At 33.5% G+C, this 18,368-nt stretch overlaps 4 protein-coding genes across 4 annotated transcripts; 3 read left to right on the top strand and 1 right to left on the bottom strand.

Annotated features, from left to right (window-relative positions):
• Positions 1-676: 676 nt before the first annotated feature.
• Positions 677-3,814, bottom strand: LOC114425688 (mediator of RNA polymerase II transcription subunit 33B-like). The gene is made up of 3 exons (XM_028392636.1): positions 3,142-3,814; positions 2,623-2,829; positions 677-1,715 (listed from the first exon to the last, which is right to left on the bottom strand). The coding sequence occupies exons 2-3, from the start codon at positions 2,729-2,731 to the stop codon at positions 1,279-1,281; spliced, it is 546 nt and encodes a 181-aa protein (XP_028248437.1). The 5' UTR covers positions 2,732-2,829; positions 3,142-3,814; the 3' UTR covers positions 677-1,278.
• Positions 3,815-6,867: 3,053 nt separating this feature from the next.
• Positions 6,868-7,552, top strand: LOC114368562. The gene is made up of 2 exons (XM_028325780.1): positions 6,868-7,011; positions 7,097-7,552. The coding sequence occupies exons 1-2, from the start codon at positions 6,868-6,870 to the stop codon at positions 7,550-7,552; spliced, it is 600 nt and encodes a 199-aa protein (XP_028181581.1).
• Positions 7,553-9,352: 1,800 nt separating this feature from the next.
• Positions 9,353-10,400, top strand: LOC114367068 (calcium-binding protein CAST). The gene has a single exon (XM_028324157.1). It carries the CDS (start codon positions 9,474-9,476, stop codon positions 10,023-10,025), a length of 552 nt encoding a protein of 183 aa, XP_028179958.1. The 5' UTR covers positions 9,353-9,473; the 3' UTR covers positions 10,026-10,400.
• A 3,141-nt stretch (positions 10,401-13,541) lies between these two features.
• LOC114367459 (cytochrome P450 714C3-like) lies at positions 13,542-14,686 on the top strand. The gene is made up of 2 exons (XM_028324651.1): positions 13,542-14,018; positions 14,253-14,686. The coding sequence occupies exons 1-2, from the start codon at positions 13,727-13,729 to the stop codon at positions 14,471-14,473; spliced, it is 513 nt and encodes a 170-aa protein (XP_028180452.1). The 5' UTR covers positions 13,542-13,726; the 3' UTR covers positions 14,474-14,686.
• Positions 14,687-18,368: the final 3,682 nt, after the last annotated feature.

Genomic DNA, 18,368 nt, shown 5'->3' on the forward strand with positions numbered 1-18,368 from the left:
AGTCGATGTCGACTAAAAGTAATCATGCCCGATGTCGGTAAAAAATACCTAGCTAGTGTTAGCAAAAAAAACCCTAGTCAACATCAACTAAAAAACCTTACTAATGTGGTTAAGAAATAACTCTGGCTGATGTTAGCCAAAAAATTCTAGTCGATATCAGCAAAAAAAATCATTTTTTCTTAATTAGAGTCTCGAGTTCAATATACAATTACCATAACTATTAGACAAAAGAATTTTGTTTCCCATAAAAGATTCATATAATCTAGACCAAAATAAAAATAATTTTTAATTGTTATAATAAAAATTAATTAATTTTTTTATATGTTAATCTCGATTAAAAATGATTTATCAAAATCGGTTTCTCAATAATTAAAAGATAAAATGAAATATAAAGTAGTTTTTTTTTTCTACCCTTGATCTTGTCCAATGTTAATGATAATATTTATCTAACATTTTTTTATTAAATGTTTTATATAATAAAAAAAACATCTTAACATTTTCAAACAAATAAAATGCAAAAGTAATGTGATATTATGTGTATAAATATCATCATCTAATATTATTTATCTCTATTACTTCTTTTTTTTCTTTTTTACCGTTGAGCTTTATTCAACTCAGATTTCATTGAATGAGAAAAGAGAAAGTTGTGTTTTGAGGGGGAGAATGGTGTAGCCTTGTTGCATCTCCCATTGTCGAGGAGCATACTACCACTACGGCTCCATAGTACATACTACCCGGATTGGGAGAAAATACTCTAGCAATTTCAATCTCACTTGTAGATTTGCTATTTTCTCTGAAGCAATTTTTGACATTACATTATTTAGTCTTCATAAATTCTATCATGAGTGCCAGTTCATGTTCATTCCATCTGCTTAAGCCACCTTCACTTCTTGAACCCATTAATCCCACAAAACAGCAGATATAAGTTTTCCATGTAATTGGATTGCAACTGAGTGAGATTTTCTGCTCCATGATTTCAGCCAAGAAGTCCAAATGGACCTCAATGGAATGTCCCCGATGGTAACTTGGTCCCAACACCCCATATAATTGACCCGGACAATATCAACAGATACCCCATAGCATAACCCTCAAGTATGTGCGACCCAACACTATCATTGTTTTGCTTCACATCCCTTGACCTGCCGCACATAAGAAGACTTGCTCCAAGTGTTGCCACCTCTTTTGCACTCTGCACGGCTAAGGATAGTGATGCTTTGTTGGATTTTACGTGGCGAGAACTGGCTAATTCATTAGAGTACTCTGTCACAAGACCCACAATTATATGTTTACATACCGCACGTTGTGTATATTTCGACAAGATCGAAGAAAAAGGAACCCAGGAGCAACAAAGGGACAGGGACCAGGGGCACTAATGGTGCTACCCAACAGGCCATTCACATTACACTCGGTTGAAACACACAATGTTCCAAGGAATGAGGTGAAACAACTTCTCAACAGCTGAGCTACACACTCATTGCTATGTTTAAACACAGAACGGGAACCTGATACAACAATGAAGTTGTGCCAGTGGCGACCCTTTTGGGCCCACAGAGAGCCAATTACAGGCATACTAGGCCAAGGGCAACCTGATGCACAGTTTTCCAAAGCTGCTCCAGTAATAGCATGCATGTACTCCTGGCTTTTGTCAAGTTTAAAAGTAATGGATAAACTGACGAGAGCTGCCATTGGTAGAGGAAGCATTACCGGTGCACCACCTACCATACAACAAAAATGTAACTCGTAAGCAATATAAATACACTATCATTGGATTGCTTAATCTCAAGTATCCCTATTAATTATAAGAAGGGATTAGAAAACAATTAAGTTTGAAGATTTATGTCAGTAAGGACTAAGTTTAAAGATCTCACTAGCCAAGAGAAGAACCAGCTACTTAAGATATCCACCATTCTCAGCAAAGCCAATCAATAAATATAAAAAGTTTTAACCCTTTCATGTTTTTAGGGCATGTTTGATTAAATTGAGACTTGAGAGGTTTACCACTGAAAAATCATCACTGCATAGTAAAGGAAACTATTATGGTGTAATAATTAAAACAAGGACTAGAAAACATTGAATGGTCTCTAATATGATGAGTGTTTTGTACTTTTTTTTTTTTAATTTAACATTTTTGTTAGGCATTACTAGATTATTTACATTGATGAAAAATGACACATTTCAGCATTGATGTGAGACTGAAGGAGCAGAGCTTGAAACATCATTATTTGACAATACTGCCATTTTCAGAATTTGCTTCTCTCTATCCACCAGTATTGTCAATGGAAAATAGCAGCAAGACAAAACTGCAAATTATACTAAAAAGACCTGCAGAACATAATTTTTAAAAAAGTAAAAAAACACAACACTAACAGCTTATATCAAGAAAAATATTTTCTTACCAAATATAACTCTCCAAAAGTATTACAAACATAAATATAAATGCCTATAAATGCAGAGCTTGAAAAATTTAAAAGAACCGATTCTCATAAATGCAGTTTGAAGAGGAAAGGGGAAAAAGTTCCATCTATAAGTGCATGCATGTATCATGTGTGATGTTTTTACGAGACTCAATAGAAATCCATACAAATCAAACAGTTATATTAAAATAATGAACCAGGAGAGTACCAGAAGAACGGTTTGGAACCTCAACGCCAACATGAGTTAATATAGCTTTCATTTCTGATTCAATTGATTGAATAAATGCTGCTGGACTGGGCCAATCTGTTCCATTCATTGGAACTAGTTTCCATACACCACGAGTAACTTCTGAAGAAAAGTAATCAATAATAGCAGCAAGCGACGCCGGAAGAAAATCAACAAGGTCTCTCAGACCTGCAAGTGAATGGCACATAAGAGTTAGAGTGATTAAATGAAGGTAGCACCAGAACATTACAATGGTTTTGGCAATTCAGCAAAATTTTAACATTACAATCTTAAAATTAAAAACAGGGATGGAATAATGAAACTAAACAGGAGTTAGTACAATGGTTTTGGCAATTCAGCAAAATTTTAACATATCCAGAACATATTGACAAAAGAGTTGGAATGATTTAATTATCATCTATTAAAAAAGACACAAGAAAGGTGGGACCAATTGATGGATTCAAAAAGCTTATTGAGAAGTAAAGCTAGCATCTAGCCAACCTGTGGTCAATTTTCGTGATGAAATCCTCCCGTGAACACAAGCAGTTAAAATTGATTCAAGGACAAAAGGAAGAGCTTCCAGTACTTCTCATGCAGGAAGCATGGGTCTTGGAAAAGTATCTTCACCAGAATTCATGAGGGAACTACATGCATTACTGCTATTAGTAGTCGGTGATGAAGAATTACTTGATGAATTTCCAGCTTTGGTTATCTTCTGGTAAATCATATTAGCAGTTTGATGAATGGAATTTCCAGTAGAAATGCCAGAAAGGGCTGAAGCAACACAAGATTTGTGTTGGCAATACAAGGCCCGTAATTTTGGAAACGAATCAATATATACAGGTTTAACAGATGCAGAATCAGAGAGACTTGGATTGCTTTTCAGTTTATCTTGGGAAAACATGACACGAGTATTGTGCAATGACAAAATATACTCCAAACCTCCAGCAGTCCAGCTGCAACTCCTAATTCCGTGATGCACAGTGGGTCAAGAGGGGGTCTACAGAATTTCCATAAACGAATAAGGAAAAGAAAGGCTAAAGAAAAGGCCATATATGTTGATGTTGAGGAGCACTCATCGCCAGTGCTATGCGAAGTCGGTTTAATTGAGCCAAATGTCTCACAAAGTGGTAATAAAGAAGCAGCAATTGCAGGGACCTTCACAAAGAACTTCTGATAAAAAATTTGACATTAACATGTGACTGGAAAAGAAATTAAATGAAGTTTGTGCACTAATAGCTTAGAAATGGTCCATGAATTAGACAACTATCTAAGGTTGTTTTAACTTTCTTAGAATATGAGTTTGAGCTTAACTCAACTCTAAAAGCTAGTTCATAAGATGAGGTTGTCCCCCACTTATATACTCTATATTGATCTTATCTCTAGCTAATGTGGAACTTAAATTTTTTCCAATACACTCACTCATTCCCAACGCTTTTGGGTTTGGTGTGTGGATAACATGGTGGGTGGTCCTTTGAATGGATCTAGGATAGGTTCTGATAACTCAAGTTCCACATCGGCTAGAAATTATGCTAAGATAGAATATATAAGTATGGGACAACCTTTAGAGCTAGTTTTTGGGGTTGAGTTAGATCAAAACTCACATTCTAAAATGTTATTAAAGTCTCCTGCCTTTCAATGTTGCCTCATGTCTCTGTAATTCTCTTTCCCACCTTCATTTTTATCTCTACAAGAATTCTCTTCAAACTTAGCTTAGAAAACAAAATTGAAGTCCATAATTATAATTTCAACAGCTGGAAGAACATAAAATTAATCTTCCTCCTTGGTATTACTCAGAATGGGAGGTGAAGTGGATATAGGCGCATAATTGTGGCTGGTAATTGCACTTTTGAGCATCTAGGTAAAGAATTGGAAAGGGTTTTATTAAATTGTTTTCCAACCATGGAAGTTGGAATTTTTATAAAGAATTGAATTTTCCCATTCTAAAAGGCATTGATAGTTCAATTCTGATTCCAAGGTTGATTTGGAGCCCAATTCCAAGCACCAAACAAGGCCTAACATTTTCAAAAGTTGCCGACTGCTGCTGAGTAGACCCAAAAATTTTACATCCTCATAAATTTGTACAGCCATCAAACAAATTATTGAAGTGATTCACTTACTACACCATATAAAGAAAGTATATGAATAGTATCGATAGAGGAAGTGCCACGGAGGACAGCACTTAGCATGGGCACATTATCGACCAAAGGGCTCCGAGATCCAGAATGACTAGGTGGTACCGGAGAAGCAAGAAGCTTGACCACATGGTGAACCACATGTTCTTGCCAAGGAGACAAACTTTAACATCAGATGATCAGAAACAATAAATGACAAGGGACACACAATTCAAGAATGCAATACCAAGAACTGAGTATTCGCACATTAATCCACAAGCCAGTACAACCAAAAGACATTCAACGATCAAAAGCTGATGGATGACGCGATATTTTTCTGCTGGACATGGCTTAAAAATATGGAAAAAGGATTTGACATTCCTTTTCATTCATGGTCTAGCAATATCAGGGCTGGGTTTTGTATTCAGGGGGGGATTGGTCTATTGTTTCTTTTTGTGGTTGGTTATCTAGTTACATTCAGATCTATGGCTGCCTAATTCTTGCACTACAGCTTGTATTAGGACACCATAGCTCTGCACATAGTCAATCAAGGATGTAAATACAACAGTAAAACTCAAAAAAATCTGATGGGAGTAGAGTTAATCCGAGTTTTGTCATTAGTCGTCACTGCATATAGTACAAAAAGCATGGCAACTTTTTTCCAGTTTAGAGGAGAGGAGAAAAAGTAGGTTCAAAATCAGTAAAACTCACAATCCAGGTCCATGATTTCTTCAAGTGTTTAGGACAAACCAAAGGATTGAATTAAAACTAAATATCTGTACTGTGTACCATGTTCTTCAATTCTATTATTTGGGCAGGTCAACAATAAGATATAGAATACTTAAGTGAAAAACAAATGAGGGTACAATAATTCAAAATATGGTTGGAAACCAATGAACAGCCTAATAATCTGCATCACATGTATTTGAATCAATGTGGGGACTAGTCCCACATAATTTTGTTTTATTGGAAACGTGTAATAGCATCATTTTTAGATGTATGGTATGGTTGATTAATTGGAGAAGGTAGGTATATTTCCTCTTCAGAAAACTTTGACAAATTCAAATCCTTTGCTAGTTTTGATTAGTCACTGGTGTTAATCATAAGAAACCCTGAAGCTTAAACAAATCAAGAGTGATTTTTTTTGTCAATCCACAAGCAATCCAAGGTTTTTTCTCACTAGCCAAAATAATTAAATAAGTTTGGATTTCATACTCTCTTTTCTATTTTGAATTGTGTGCATAGACACACAGATGTACACCTCTGTCCTGAAATATGCTGCGTAATATGTGAAAACTAAGGGTTATACTACTGTTACACAGAACCCAATACTCCATAATGCTTACTTTCAAATACAGTTGGTTGAGGAGAAAAGTTGTCAAGTGGAACTCTTAACAACTAAACCTCCTCACAGAACATTTGCTGTCCAGGTAAGCCAGATGCTCAACAAACCGAAACTCTTAATATTTGGTGAACTATTGCACTGTATTTAATCATTACACAATGTATTTGTATTACCTATATCTTCTTGTTAACTATCATGTTATATTATACATTATAATATAAGATAATATAAACTTAAGTATCTTCTTTTTTGTTCAAGAAGATCATTAATTAGTAGTTTAATTTTTGTAATTGCAGTTTGATATATCATAAATATATTTTTCTTTAACTGAAACTTTATAGACAAGGGAAATAGAGCAAGCAAAGAGATAAAAAAAAGAAGACGACGACTTTGACAGTTTTATCTTAGATCTCTTGTCCATCATATCACACAAGAAATATCTCGAAACCTTATATATTGTTATTTATAAAAATACATATATCTCAAGGATAGTTAATGGACAATGAGAGTAGATTCTTGAAATTAGAGCTTGCTTTAGACTTTCCCAAAATATGTATAATATCGACCAGGATGCATTATTGATTATTGTCCTCAGTTTCAAAGAAACTAAGAATGTGAATATTAAAAATGGAAAATTTGATGAACATTGAACATGCATAATGGTTAGTAATTATTCTGAATTTGAACATGCATATCTCATCTGATATGCACTTACTACGTATTTAATATTTTTTATTTGCATGATGGTGTAGATCCCCACTAGGCACAATGAAGAAGGGATCTGCTGGCTGCAAAGGAAGCATTGTGTGCCTGATGGTAGCATTATGTGTAGCGATTGCACTTGTATTGTTAGGGGTGATCTTAGCATTGACAGTGTTCAAACCAAGGCACCCCATTACCAATGTGGATTCAGTAAGGCTTCAGAACATGAGCTTGGGCATGGACATGTTTAGCATGAGTGTAAATGTGAACTTGACATTGGAAGTGGATGTTTCAGTCAACAACCCTAATAAACTTGGATTCAATTACTACAATAGCTCTGCCCAACTTGACATTGGAAGCTCCTATCCCCAATGGAGACATATTAGCTGAGGAGATTAAGGGACTCAACTTGACACTCACTGTTATGGCTGATCGTTTGGTCTCCAATTCTAAGGTCACCAAGGATGTTGCATTGGGTTCATTGCCCCTCAACACCTTAGTGAGAATTTTTTCCCAAGTCAACGTCTTAGGGTTTATTAAATTCTATGTGGCTTCCACCTCATCTTGTGATTTCACCCTCAATCTTTCCTATAGAACAATAGTGAACAAAAAGTGCCAAGAGAAGACAGATTTTCTGGTTGATTTGTTCGGTTTGGAGAAGGGAGAAAAGATTCAAAGAAAAGAAATTGATGTAAGGAAGGAAAGAGCTTATTGGATATCGATCTATTTTCCCTCAACTTCCACATATTGATATAATATGTATTTCTTGTTTTATTTTATTTTAAAAATCCAAAAATGATGTGAAGAAATTGATGTAGAAACATTGTGCCATCCAATAGATAAAGGGAGAGAAATGTTATTTACACGTCAAAACAATTATATCACACTTGCACCTTGTTTGAGAAATAAAACGTACGTGAAGAAAGTAGTACTAATTAGAACGTCTTTTTTTTTTCTTTCAGTAAAACAAATAAAAACACCTGTTTTATTTTATAATAAATGCTTACTACACTGGTTAGAAATCATCAATTTTAATAAATCTCATTTATTTTTTTAATGTGCTAACTTATATTAGATATTTATTTTAGTTAGATAATTATTTTTTATTATTTTACTATCGTCTTAATACTGAATTTGATAATATTAGCATGAAAAAAATATTTTATTTGATGATTAAAATAAAAAATTTAATTTAATCAAATGAGTTTGGTGTGGACGTGACCACCTCACAATCTCACATTGGACTTAGTCAAGTTTGTTTTCAAATATCCTATGAGACAATTGTCGACAACAAATTATTTTCAAATTACGTTTGAAAATAAGATATTCTAGAACGAGTTGAAAACAGATAAAAGATAAAGATATGATCAAGTCAATAGAGGCTAAAAAGAGTTGTTTTATTTTATAGGATTGCATGAGTTTAATACCAGAAATTGATCTTGATATGGATACGCTCACACAACTGAAAAAAAAATTGATGTTTCAAGAATTTTAATATATCCAAGTACACGATTTAAATTTTCTTTACTTATTATTGTTGAAGTATAATTTGATAGCAAAATAGATATTTTATTTTGCTTTAAGGAGTATGAACAGTTCCTTTTAAGTTTTAACGATCAAAAGTAATTAGCACGCTTAATTATGTTCACATTTAAAAGTCTGAGTTCTGAAATCTCAATAGGCGTATTGCAACTGGGATGCAATTTCTTAGATGGAAATTCGGAGTAATTTTGTATGTAATTTTAATATTATTTTCTAATTAAAATTGAAATTTTATTTCAGTAGGTATACAATAAAAGTTTACATTCAGTGTGAAGTAGTATGAACATAGATTCCTGAAGTAAGACATTAATTTTGATGGAGAAGAAGTGAAGAACAGTGGAACCAAAAATACCTAAAAAAACTGTATCTAAATTTTGTTTTTAAAGCATATTCATTTGAATCTCAGATACATGAATCTAAAAGAGACTCCTATTCCTATTATATAGGCCCTTCATAGCTATCAAATCTCATTCTTAAATCTAATCTTTACACTTGCCTGTGTTCAACAGCCAGTTCTCCAAATACAGCCGTCGTTGTGAACCATTTTTAATTAATGCAATCACTCACCAGTTGAATTTTTCCATTCCTCTCTTTTATTTATTTAGCCTATATTATAGTAATTTATTAAGAAGACAAAGGTATATAGAAATTTAAAAGAACACAGATTTTATGCAAAGAACTCTTTAGCACGTTACTAATAATTGCATATGACAAGATTATTAGAAGACAATATTAATAGAGAGAAATAATTACAGAAGAAGAGATAATAAAAGAGATGAGTTTTATTTTTTAAGAAATAAAAATAATATTAATAATTAAGAGAAAATAATAAAATAGAAAAATTATTGAGGGCTGCTTAGGACTCTTAAGAAGAGCATGCACATGTTAATTAACTCACACACATAATAAGGTATGAAATGGAGAATGAAGAAACGGTCGTTGAGAAACGCAAAGGAAGGAAGAGTCCCATTTGGCAGGCCACCGAACACGCATTGTCTCATATAAAATAGCACAAGATGGAGAAGAAGGAAAAAAATTAAGGAACATTGCTACAAAAACAACACATTCTATATAAAAAAACACACAATTCCGATAACATTATTCCCAGCCATCGCAAGCTGCATTTGGGGATGGTAATGGGACAACAGAAAATCGCCCTCGCCCCTCCCTCTTCGTCCTTCCGCCTCCGCAGCCGCAGCCTCAACTCCCTCCGCCTCCGCCGCATCTTCGACATGTTCGACAAGAACGGCGACGGCACCATCACCGTCACGGAGATCAGCCAGGCGCTGAGCCTCCTCGGCCTGGACGCCGACGTGGCGGAGCTGGAGTCCATGACGAAACTCTACATAAGACCCGGCAACGAGGGACTCACGTACGAGGATTTCATGGCGCTGCACGAGTCGCTGGGTGAGACCTACTTCGGGTTGGTCCAGGACGAGGAGGAGCAGCAGCAGGATTCGGATCTGTGGGAGGCGTTTAAGGTTTTCGACGAGAACGGCGACGGTTACATCTCCGCCAAGGAGTTGCAGATGGTGCTGGGGAAACTTGGCTTGGTTGAAGGAAATTTGATGGACAATGTTCATAGGATGATTGGATCTGTCGACACCAACCACGATGGTCGTGTTGATTTCGATGAGTTTAAGGAAATGATGCGCGCCACTATTGTCCCGGCCAGTGCTTGATTCACTACCGGATTTGGCTTCTTACGATCACTCATCCAATTCAAAATGCTTCTAACTTTTTTGGTTTCATACATACATAGTTATCTTTTCATGGAAATAAATAATAATTCTGTTCCAGATGTTAATACTTTAATTTTCTTAGGAGAGATTGAAATCTCGGTTTAATTTCAAGGAATTCGATCGATCAATTCAGGTTCTGTCATTGCAATTTGTTTCTTAGGTTTCCTTTCAATTAGTTTGATTGCGGGTATATATGAATGAATGTTGTATGCTGTTCAATACCAGCTCTTCATATTACCCTCCCATATAATATGCAGCCTCTTGATCAAAAGTTTTCATATATATATGGTACACATGTAAACGATTTTATAACAACCAATGGAGTTAAGCTAAAATATACTCGTAGTACTTTTGTTCTCGTCTTAATTATTATTATTTTTTTATTTCAGTTTAATTTCCTAAATTTAAAAAGCTTTATTTTGGTGTATCTTTGTTTCTATTATACTTAAATTCATTCTTCCATTAATATATTTTACACTAACTTGGTCAAATAGAGATACTTAATTGATAAAATTTAAAAAACTTTTTAAACTTAAAACGACTATACGACTGAAAAATAAAGATGAGAAATTAAAAGTGTATTTTAGTCAATTTAATAAATAAATAAATATTGAATTTTTTTTGGACCACCATGACTAGAACAATAGAATTGTCAAATGGACACACAGAATTTGACACACCGATGGACCAAATGGTGAAAATAGACCGGCATAGTTTGACCCGAAATTCTATAGGCCATGTTTTGTTGGCTTGTCGAGTTGGATTAATTTATTTTTTATGCTTAAATTTATATTAATTTTAAAAGGAAAAAAAATGCCTAACCAAATATGCAAGCGAGTGTTCAGGCCAATAATTTACAAGGTTGACCAAGCTTGTTGGGCTAAACCAATTTTTACAAATCTAGGTATAAGTATTTATCAATTTTATTAATAATTAATTTTTTTTAAAATAATTTAACTAATTATATTTTAGTGGATATTTTTTTTCAAGTTTCCATCACATTTTTTTAATGATGTATAAAAATATTTATATGTATATGGATTTTTAAATCGCATAATATTACTAATAAGTTACCTATACATAATATTAAAAAATTATCACTACTTATATTTGAAAATAATATTATTTTGTTTTAAAATATAAAAAATTAGGGGCTTGAACTTTAAAGGGGACTTTCTCATTAACTTTGAGGCAGACACGTATACACGTGGAGCGCGCATACAGCTTATGAACATTATACAACAATAATTAATTTTGTTTGATGGCTTTCATTAGTGAGATCTTGAAAGTAGCTCGTTCTTTTAAGTATTTGAAAAAAAAATATTATCTTAAATGCCCGGGCCATTTTTGGGTACAGTGTTTGCATATTTGAATACAAAGCTATAGGCTTATAGCCGTTTAGGACAGTCACCCTAAAAAATTATAAATATATATTTTGATGGGATATTATAACATTCTTTTGGATCTCATTTTTTTTCTTTTTTTATCGCATCATTATCATATCCATTATTTTTTTATCTTTTTTTCTTTCTATTTTTTCCTCAATCTTTTCATCACCTTAATTAATCTACCTCAAAATAGGACGGACATTTAAATTATCACTCACAAAAAAAAGGGGACAAAAAAAAAGGACATTGATGAAAACTAATCAACTCTATTATAAGATCAGTATTTTGTAAAAAAAAAATATTAATTAACAATTTTAAAAGCATAATTGTTATCATATGAAATCGAAGACACATGAGTAAATATTAATCACATTACGTCAAAGCCTTTCGGTTATGCATTCTTGATCCTCCCCTCCCTTTTGCCTCTCTTGTACAGGGATGGTCTGATGTAGGCTCTTTGTTTTTCCTTTCCCATGAAGCAAGAAAAAAAAAACATTAATCACATTAAATATCTAATGTGATTAGTTGATGTGAACTTAACTTTTTCTTAGAGCAAAAGGAGGTACAAAAATAAAATTCTAAATTGTATATATACTTTACTATAATAAATCAACAATATCTCAAAAAAATTATAAATGAAAACATAATGAATGGTTTTTATGTCACACATTTAACAATATAACTTTTTGTTTTGTTTGATAAGGGTACTATCTTCTTAATCACATAGTTATCGATCTCAAACTAAGTCTTGATCAAGGATGATAGTCATTGAAAGCTCTCTCCTAATCCAAGATTCAAGCTTGACAACAAAGGAGAACATTCGCATGAGGAAACAAATTATTTTCTTTACATTAAATTATTCTCATGCGTCATGTATGAGCTATGGGTACCAGTCCAAACTCCTAGCTAGCAACTAAATTCTGTCTTCAACTGTCCTGGGAGAGAGGTTTTCTGGACCTCGTTTGTGAGTCGGATTACTTGGCTGCAGACTGAAGTGCAAGTGATGCAGGATGGAGATTAGTGGCGGATCCAGAAAATTTATTTAATAGGGGAAAAATAATTCAGAATATTTTCATAGAAAAATATTATAAATTTTTGTAAAATACATAATTTTATATATATGACAAAAAAACTTAAAATGCATGTCTCAATTTCTATAAATTATAATTACATTCTACACATATCAATGTAATCTCTTGTACGTAACTTTTTACTTCATTTTAACAAAGAAATTATTTTGTAGGAACAACACCTATTTTTTTAATGGGGCGATAAATTTTTTTAATTAAAGATGTCTATAAGTAAAAATATACTACTTGTGGGGGCAACTGGCCACGTACAGTTGCAACTTGCAAGTACACCCGCCATTGATGGAGATGACAGAACATTATGCATGGCATGCACACTGATGGTCTTGATTCGGAATCTAAAATGATTTTAGATAAGCTTTTGCATTTTTAGTTTTACATTGAAGAGTTAGAATTCATTTTGAATTAAAATAATTTTAGGTAATTTTTGCATTAAATCAAAAGTTTATACTAAATTTTATTTTTAACTTAATTTTATAATAAAAACATTCAACATAAATAACTTCATTTCAAAAAATTCATTTTATAAAATTAATTTTATCCATGCTCATTCAAAAACACACTAAGAATCTAGTTAGACATGATTGGAGGATCTATCAATGAGAAATTAACACATGTGCTGGTAGCTTTTGATGCTAGACATGGTTATGATTGGTTTGTCGGTGGGGTGTAACTGATGATCAGTTTGGAGAGGAAAGTCATTTTGATTATATGTACATGTTTGGTTAACTTTAAAGTACATTTGTTTATAAATTTTATCTGAAAACTCAATTTTATAGAAGTAAAACTTTCTTGTTAATGCAAACTCAGTTTACATACTTAAATTTAATCGAAATTTAAGATTACAAACTTTAATCCAAAGATGCACCTTGTTTGGATTTGCATGTGAGTAAGTCCTCCATATTTTGCTTTGGAATCAATGGGACAAGATTCTTGTTTGTTAGTGTAATTTGCTTTGTTTTTTTCTGTTTGTTAATACGCCCATGTTACAAAAAAAAAAACGAATATGTTAAAAAGTTATTACAACTGGACTAAATTTAATACTAGTGGACAATAGCCAGGTCAATTAACTGCTAAATATAAAATTGTAGAAGCAGAAGAGGTGTCCATTTCATGAACCAAACTACTCAAAGTGTCTGAGCCAAAGAGAGAGATTGTACTGGGTATGGAAGCTGAAGGTCAATGGCAGATTTCAGAGAGGGAGATATGTTGGTCAGTGGCGTTCATAGCTGCATGGAGCATCATAATATTATTATATTTGAAGCTGTGGCATAGGCCTCAAAGGTTAAAATCAATGCTTCAGAAACAAGGCATCAATGGACCAAAACCTTCTTTCCCCTTTGGCAACGTTTCTGAGATGCAACAGATCAACCAACCTCCTTCTCTTTCTCTTGAAGCCTTAGACGAATGGGCTTATTCCCTCTACCCATATTTCCATACATGGAAACAACGCTATGGTACATGCATGAATACATTTAGAAGTAATAATTTGTGTTTTGGTGACTATATATATCACTATTGTACGTCAAAATTAATTTTATCTATTTTACTAATTTGTTTTTTTTATAACCGTAAGTGTCGTATAATTTATGATTGATGTAGTGGATCTCACTTTAATGGGAGGATTCTTCGTTGTTGTTTGGTAGTTATTAATTTGGTTTTTGAAATTAACATATATGAATGATGATCAGGTCCAGTGTTCATGTACTCCACTGGAACCAAACAACATCTGTATGTGGAAATACCCGAATTAATAAAATCGATAGGTGACGGAATTCTTATGTCTAATGGACCGAACTGGACCTTCCAAAGGAATTTACTTGCTCCGGAGTTTTTCCAGAGCAAAATTATGGTTAGTATATCGTTTTCTTTTATCATTTGGGATAAAAAAAATTACAAACTTATTAAATGAGAATACTTTTTTGATTAATTTTCAGTTAAGTTGTAAAAGTAATCATAAACTTTTATACGACTTTTACATATAAGTCATACAAATAATTACTTACGACTTTATAAACTAAAGTTGTATAACAATTTATATATGACTTCGGTTTACAGAATCGTACTTACCTTTATGGGTTACTCCTGAATAAGAATTAATTTAAAACGTGTCAATTTCAAAAAAAAAAAAAATAGCCCCAAATGGAAAAAAAGCCTACTACTATATCCCATATGGTCTGTGTAAATAAATATAAATATATCATTACTATTTTTTTTACCAAATCTTTAGTTGGATTAAAAATTCATATTATATAGCTGATACATGCCGAATTTAAGGTTATTAATAAATTGAAATGGATATATAATGAAGAAAATTAAGTATATATACAGTAAAATAAGAATAGTTTGAGATGATTAAGAAAAATATTTTCTGGTTAGTTATATAGGTGTGTGAAATGCACCTTCTAATTAGAGAAGAAAGTGTTAGAAATTCTAATTTATAGTTTAGATGCAAATTATTGTTGATGTATTCATATAATTCTAGTTTAAAAAATAAAAAAAATAGAAAAGAAAGAAATTAGTCATAGTGGTGTTATCGACTAAAGTTTTGACACAAAAGTCAAGTTATAAGTTAGGTAACTTTGATTAGTTTTAAATAATTTTGGTCCGTGATCCTGTAAGTCTCGAGACAAATTTTTTTTCTAATGAACTTGATATACGGAAGTTTTACTATTCCTTTTTGAAATACTATCATCTCTATTCTTGAAATTCCAATATCTGGCATCATAGAGCAAATGTTCGAATCATTGTTTTCTGCTGCAAAAGATTCGTGAGTTCGTGGAGGTAGAATCATCAGTTTCGCAATAGCTTCATCAACAAAGCAAGATCGTGATCATGACAGGCTCGAATGGAAATCTCATGGGCAATCTTCCAATTCTTGATGGAACGAATTGGGGCGAATGGCAAATTCAGATGCAAGTTGTATTTGGATTTCAAGATGTTCTTGAGGTTGTGGAATGTGGAATTGCAGAACTTGAAAAGCAATCAAGTGATCCGCAGAAAGCCACATGCAAAGATGCCAAGAAACGTGATTGTAAGGCTTTATTTTTTATTCATCAAAGTGTGGACAAGGCGAATTTCCAGAAGATTGATCATGCAAAGACAGTAAAGGAGGCATGGTACATATTGGAAAAGGCATATTCAAGAGATGCAAAGTTAAAGAAGTTGAAATTGCAGACTCTAAGGAGACAATATGAGATGATTCAAATGGAGCCAACTGAGAAGGTAGCTAATTATTTCACAAGAATGCTCAGCATTGCCAATTTGATGAAGGGCTGTGGAGAGAAGCTTGATGATCAAATGGTTGTGGAGAAAATCTTGAGGTCACTCTCACCTCGGTTTGATTACATTGTGTGTGCCATAGAAGAATCCAAGAATCTTGAGGGTTTGAAGATAGAGGAGCTGCAAGGTCCATTGGAGGCACACGAGCAAAGGATGAATGATAGAGACATAATCATACTATGCTTAGACGTGGACGACCTTTTAATCACAGGCAATAATGAAGTTGTGATTCAAACTGTCAAGAAGCAACTGCAACGGGAATTTGATATGACAGACCCGGGAGTCATGTCTTATTTCTTAGGAATTGAGTTCATTCACAAGAATAGAGGACTTGTGATGCATCAAAAGAATTATGCATTGGAAGTTCTTAAAAGATATAAGATGGAAGAATGCAACCTAGCTAAGAGTCCAGTTGAGTTTGGATTAAAGCTAGGTGTTGGTCTTGATGAAAAGCCAATGGATGCCACATTGTTCAAGCAAATGGTAGGAAGCTTGAGGTATTTGTGCCATAGTAGGCCAGATATTGCTTATGGTGTGGGCTTGATAAGCAGATATATGAATGATTCGAGGACTTCTCATATGGCTACAACAAAGAGAATTTTGAGATATGTGAAGGGCACACTTGACTATGGTTTGTTATTCTCCAAATCAAATCATAATCAAAGAATAAGGTTAATTGTTTTTTCTGATGCAGGAGTGGTGATGTAGAGGACAACAAAAGCACCACTGGATATGTCTTCAAATTACTTGGATCAACAATCTGCTGGAGTTCTAAGAAACAAGAAGATGTTGGACATTCAACTTGTAAGTCAGAGTACATGGTTGCTGTCTTAGCAGCTTGTCAATTAGCCTGGTTGGAGTCACTCTTTGCAGAATTGAAGATTCAACTTGATTCAGTTGTTCAACTTAACATGGACAACAAGTCTGCTATATGTCTTGCCAACAACTCAATTGCACATGGAAGAACAAAGCATATTGGGACAAAGTACCACTATCTCAGGGATCAAGTGAGGAAAGGAAGAATAAGTTTGGCTTATTGCAAGCCAGAAGAACAAGAAGCTGACATTCTAACCAAAGCGCTTCATGGGGAGAAGTTTTACAAGTTCAGAGAAAAAACTTGGCGTAGTGAATTGCTTAAACTAGAATTAGGGAGGATTGTTGAAGTATCCATATAATTCTAGTTTAGAAAATAAAATAAAAACAGAAAAGAAAAAAAGTAGTCGTAGTAGTGTTACCAACTAAAGTTTTGACACAAAAGTCAAGTTAGTTAGGTAGCTTTAGTTAGCTTTTAATAGTTTTGGTCCGTGACCCCGCAAGTCTCGAGATAAAACTATTTTCTAATGAACTTGATATATGAAAGTTTTACTATTCCTTCTTGAAATACTCTCATCTCCATTCTTGAAATTCCAATAATTATAAGAAAAATAAATAAAGAAAAAAAAATTGAAAACAACCTTGTTTAAAATTTAGCATGAAAGGGGTCTATTCTCCTAATAAATCAATTAAATTTTTTTGGGTAGTATCCACTAGAACATCAATTTTCTTAAGAAGATCGAGTTCAGTACCAGTCGGATTAATAATTTATTGGCAGTAAATTAATTAATTTACATATATTATAAATAATTTTTAATTAAATAATTTTCTTACCAAATTCTTAATTAGATTGAAAGTTCATGCATGTGGCAGAGATATTGAAAGTCCGTTATGCACATATAGATGTATAATGTATTAATTTGTTTTTGTTTTGGGTTTATAACCTACATAATTGGGTGGATATAGTGGACGAATCAACCATGGCACTAATAAAAAAATGGGAGAGCCATATAACAGAAAGTGAAGGGGGGATTGCAGAGTTGGTAATTGATGGAGATCTGAAGGCTCTGACAGCATATGTCATTTCCAAAGCTTGTTTTGGCACCTCTTATGCTCAAGGCAATTTAATTTTTGCAAAACTGACCTCCATGCAAGCGATACTAGCATTCTGTTTGGATTTCTAAACCTAAGGTTATAGGAGTATATCCTTTTGCCAAACATGTAAACAAGAAATCAATACTAGATTATACCATGTGCTAATCAAAGACATATATGATATGATGCATTAATTCCCAGGTTTCTTCCCACCAAGGAAAACAAAGAGCTATGGAAATTGCAGAAAGAGGTGGAAATGATGATACTAAAAGTGATCAAAGACCGTGAAGCAGATAACCAAAAGAGTGGCACACATGAGAATCAAAAGGATCTATTACAAATAATACTAGAAGGTGCTGCCAGTGCCACCACCGATACTAGTCGAAAGGGTATTTTTAGGCCTCGGTATAACATAAACCAGCTGATTCTAGACATCTGCAAAAATGTTTACTTTGCAGGCTCTGAGAGCACTGCTCTTGCAACTATTTGGACATTGCTGCTACTTGCCTTACACCCTGAGTGGCAACAACGAGTTAGATCTGAGATTATGGAGACTTACGAAAACATGGTTCCTCATTCCTTTCATGACAAGGACAAACTTCGAAACTTGAAAGCAG

Source organism: Glycine soja, chromosome 9 (genome assembly GCF_004193775.1).
Source record: "Glycine soja cultivar W05 chromosome 9, ASM419377v2, whole genome shotgun sequence".
Classification (NCBI taxonomy): Eukaryota; Viridiplantae; Streptophyta; class Magnoliopsida; order Fabales; family Fabaceae; genus Glycine; species Glycine soja.

Coding starts and splice junctions, on each gene's coding strand:
- LOC114368562 (XM_028325780.1), top strand. CDS start 6,868: ATGAAGAAGGGATCTGCTGGCTGCAAAGGAAGCATTGTGTGCCTGATG. Junction 7,012..7,096: donor CCATTACCAATGTGGATTCA/GTAAGGCTTCAG, acceptor TGGATGTTTCAG/TCAACAACCCTAATAAACTT.
- LOC114367459 (XM_028324651.1), top strand. CDS start 13,727: ATGGAAGCTGAAGGTCAATGGCAGATTTCAGAGAGGGAGATATGTTGG. Junction 14,019..14,252: donor TACATGGAAACAACGCTATG/GTACATGCATGA, acceptor AATGATGATCAG/GTCCAGTGTTCATGTACTCC.
- LOC114367068 (XM_028324157.1), top strand. CDS start 9,474: ATGGTAATGGGACAACAGAAAATCGCCCTCGCCCCTCCCTCTTCGTCC.
- LOC114425688 (XM_028392636.1), bottom strand. CDS start 2,731: ATGAATGGAACAGATTGGCCCAGTCCAGCAGCATTTATTCAATCAATT. Junction 1,716..2,622: donor GGTTCCAAACCGTTCTTCTG/GTACTCTCCTGG, acceptor GTTGTATGGTAG/GTGGTGCACCGGTAATGCTT.